Below are 3,742 nucleotides of genomic sequence, written 5' to 3'. Positions count from 1 at the left end.
TGTAAGAAAACCAGAAGTGCTTGTGATATTGGTTAAGTAGCAGTAGGCACTATTACAACCATTGGATTAAAGACACAAGAGGAAGATATGATTGCCAGAGAGAACCAGAGCCAGAGAAGACTTAGATAGGGATGACATTAGCTTGCAACAGCTTTCTTGGGAGAATACTGAAGGAATAAACATCTGACTGTTTTCTTCCTCCCTCCTATCTCTTGTTGGTGTTTTCTATTGCCAAATTCAGCCAGAAGTGAGAAGGCAAGGGAACCTGTTCATGTAGTCCATAGAGGTCAATGTTTCAGAGCTCAGAACATGATAGAAAGTGGTGGAGGGTAGAACAGAGGAGGTTAATGTAAGGTAGTCTGCACAACATAAATGCAGAGAGATCATATTTATATTACAGTTGGTTATATTCACATGATAGAATATTTAGGCAGCAATGCAGAGGCTCCACTCGAAGATGGAAATCCTGGAAGTGAACATATTAGTGACAAAGCTCTTTTAATAACAGAGACAATAAGTGAGGAGGGCATGAATTTGAGTAAAATTGGTGGGAATGAAGAAAGGCAAGAAATTGAATGAATAATTAAGAGGAAGAAATGGCTTCTAGGATGACGTTATTTTATTTTTAACCACTTTTAGGAAAATAAGGCCTCTGTTCTCTGCATTATTATGTTCTCTGCATCTATCCCCAATGACACTGCCCTCAACCCTTCAACATTTATTCTGTTTGAAATCCCAGGGATGCAAGACCAACATGTTTGTATGTCCTTGCTCTGATGGGAAATGGTACCATCCTGTACATCATTATGACAGACAGAACTTTGCACGAGCCAGTGTACCTTTTCCTGTGCCTGCTTTCCATCACTGACCTGGTACTTTGTTTGTCTACATTGCCCAAAATGCTAACAATCTTCTGACTTAGGTCTCACATGATTTCCTACTATGGCTGCCTCACCCAGATGTTTTTTGTTCATGGAGTTTTTGCCACAGAGTCAGCTGTTCTGTTGGCCATGGCTTTTGATCGCTATGTGGCCATCTGCTGTCCACTTCATTATGCATCCATCCTCAATGCCACCATGATTGGGAAGGTTGGTGTAGCATGTGTGATTCATGGTCTTCTCTTTGTTTTCCCCTTTGTCATCTTCACTGAACGCTTACCCTTCTGTGGACGTCACATCATTCCCCACACCTACTGTGAGCACACGGGCATAGCCAAGCTTGCCTGTGCCAGCATCAAGCCCAACACCATTTATGGTCTCACTGTGGCACTTTCAATCACTGGCATGGATGTGGTCCTCATTGCCTCCTCTTGCCTCCTGATCCTGCTGACTGTGCTGTGCCTGCACTCTAAGGATGCTCAGCTCTGAGCATTTAGTACTTGCAGAGCCCACATTTGTGTGATTCTTATTTTCTATATTCCTGCCCTTTTTTTCCCTTTTTCACTCACCGTTTTGGCCACCAAGTACCCCCTCACGTCCACATTGTACTTGCAAATCTCTATCTCCTTGTGCCTCCTGTTCTCAACCCCCTGGTCTAAGGCATCAACACTAGACAGATTCGCCTGAGACTATTTGGCTTTTTTTTATGAGGAGGAGGTAACTATACTCTCTACATGCACAGAGGATTAATGGAAAAAGTTATAATTAATATTTTACTTTCTTTAGCACCTCTTATCCTTGGACTAGAGGTTTCTACTTCTGCTAATTCTAGCACACCAGTATCATGTATTATTGGAGAGTTTTTGAAGTATTTGTGAGAAACCATCTATACCTGCTAAATATGCAGAATATCATTTTTCTATAAAATTATCCTGTGACCTGTTAATGGGCCTATAGGTATTGAATATTTCCAGGGAAAGGTTATGTAGTTCACTTGAAAGTAAAAGGCAAGGAGAGTTATTCTCTCCATGTACTGAAATCTCATATGCTAGAGTTGAGGAATTGAGAACACACACACACACACACACACACACACACACACACACACACTTAATTAATTATTGCCAGCATTTTCTTAGACCAGGAGAGTCTTCAGTGAGAGTTTCAGCCTAGACCAGAGATTGCTGTGAGAACTCAACACCAAGGATTAGGTTGACAATACATGAGGAGGACTACAGGGGGAGAAGTCTGAAAGCACATAATTCCATGGGAACCCCATCATATTAGTTTCTCAAGGAAGTAGTCCAAAATATGTCACTTTTGGCCAGATGTGGTGGCTTCTATCTGTAATCCTAGCATTTTGAGAGGCCAAGGTGGGAGGATTGCTTGAGCTTAGGAATTCAAGACTAGCCTGGGCATCATGGCTAGACCCTGTCTCCGCAAAAAATTAAAAATTTAGCGAGGCGTGGTATCATGTGTCTGTAGTCCTAGCTACTTGGGAGGCTGAGGCGGGGGATCACTTGAGCCTAGGAGGTTGAGGCTGCAGTGAGCCATGTTTGTGCTACTACATTCCAGCACAGGGAACAGAGTGAGACCCTATCTTAAAATAAAATAATAATAAAAATGTCACTTTGTAGCTAATATAGTCACCTCCTGACTGATGACCTTTGCATTTTTCCTGGCATTTTAAGTGTGATGGATTTATCATGTAAATTATTCTGAGAGGCACTGTGAACTTGATCTAACCTTTTGTTTCCTCCATTAGTCTATAGCACTTCGGGTATACAAGGGTGCCTAGGACATTGAGTTTCCTGTTAATGCTATCCAGACTAATTGGATGACAGTAAACCTTCCCCAAACAGCTGGCTGGCATGTTTTTAGCACAGGCTTAACTTCCACAAGAATTGATGTTCCCCCACTTGGAAAAAATAAATGCGAGTAACCAGTCTATTCTCCTATATAACGCAATAATATTCTCCAGCATCAATTTTTCATCATATAGTGCTTATTACCAGAAACTCTTGATCTTTTAAGGCATTAATTCTACTTTTCAACTTCAGTATCTAAGTTTCTTTTTTTTTTTAAGAGTCTGAGATTGATCCCACCCACAGTTAACTTAGTTTGTAATGTGGTGTTTGATAAATAGGATCCTATAAACAGAGACCACAGTTTCTTTTATTATGTTATAGTAAAATATATATAACATAAACTTTGTTATTTTAACCATTTTTAAGTGTATGGTTTGTGACATTAATTACATTTACAATATTGTGTGACTATTACCATTATGTCCAAGACTTTTTATCACCTCAAACAGAAACTCTGTAACCACTAAGCAATAACTCCCCATTTCTCCTTCTACTCATGCCTGGAAATTTCTAATCTTCTTCTTGAAGAGAAAAACCTTATGCAGAAACTTTAGAAATACTCTTCATTTATTTTTTCTTATAGTTGAACATCTGTTCAGAAATATTTCTTGAGGATCAACTATATTCTAGACAATAATATAATTTCACAGGTGACTAAGGCCCAGTGTCAGACTTTAGAAAACCCACAATCTAGAAAGAGAGGAAATAATGTAATAACAACAAAATATGGCATTTTCAGTGATATAGTATAAAAGATACCATGGGAGTGAAGAGGAAAGTATGCATATGTTAAATAATGATATTTTGGACACTGAAGTAATTATCATTTTATGGATTCATCTTAATTCTAGACCCTTTTTTCCACTGGGCTGAAGCAAAAAGGTGCCATGTGTCCATAACGTGAGATAATTTTTTTTTTTTTTGAGACTGAGTCTCCCTCTATTGCCCAGGAGTGCCCTCTATTGCTGGAGTGCAGTGGCGCTATCTCTGCTCACT

The 3,742-nt window shown here is 39.5% G+C and overlaps 1 protein-coding gene across 1 annotated transcript; it reads left to right on the top strand.

Moving 5' to 3' along the window:
- The first annotated feature begins 929 nt into the window (after positions 1-929).
- Positions 930-1,367, top strand: OLR154 (olfactory receptor 154). Its single transcript, NM_001168864.1, has one exon. It carries the CDS (start codon positions 930-932, stop codon positions 1,365-1,367), a length of 438 nt encoding a protein of 145 aa, NP_001162335.1.
- Positions 1,368-3,742: the final 2,375 nt, after the last annotated feature.

This window comes from Papio anubis, chromosome 12 (genome assembly GCF_008728515.1).
Source record: "Papio anubis isolate 15944 chromosome 12, Panubis1.0, whole genome shotgun sequence".
NCBI classification, from domain to species: domain Eukaryota; kingdom Metazoa; phylum Chordata; class Mammalia; order Primates; family Cercopithecidae; genus Papio; species Papio anubis.
Note: the sequence above shows the minus strand (reverse complement) of the source record. Positions and strands in the feature narration are given on the sequence as shown.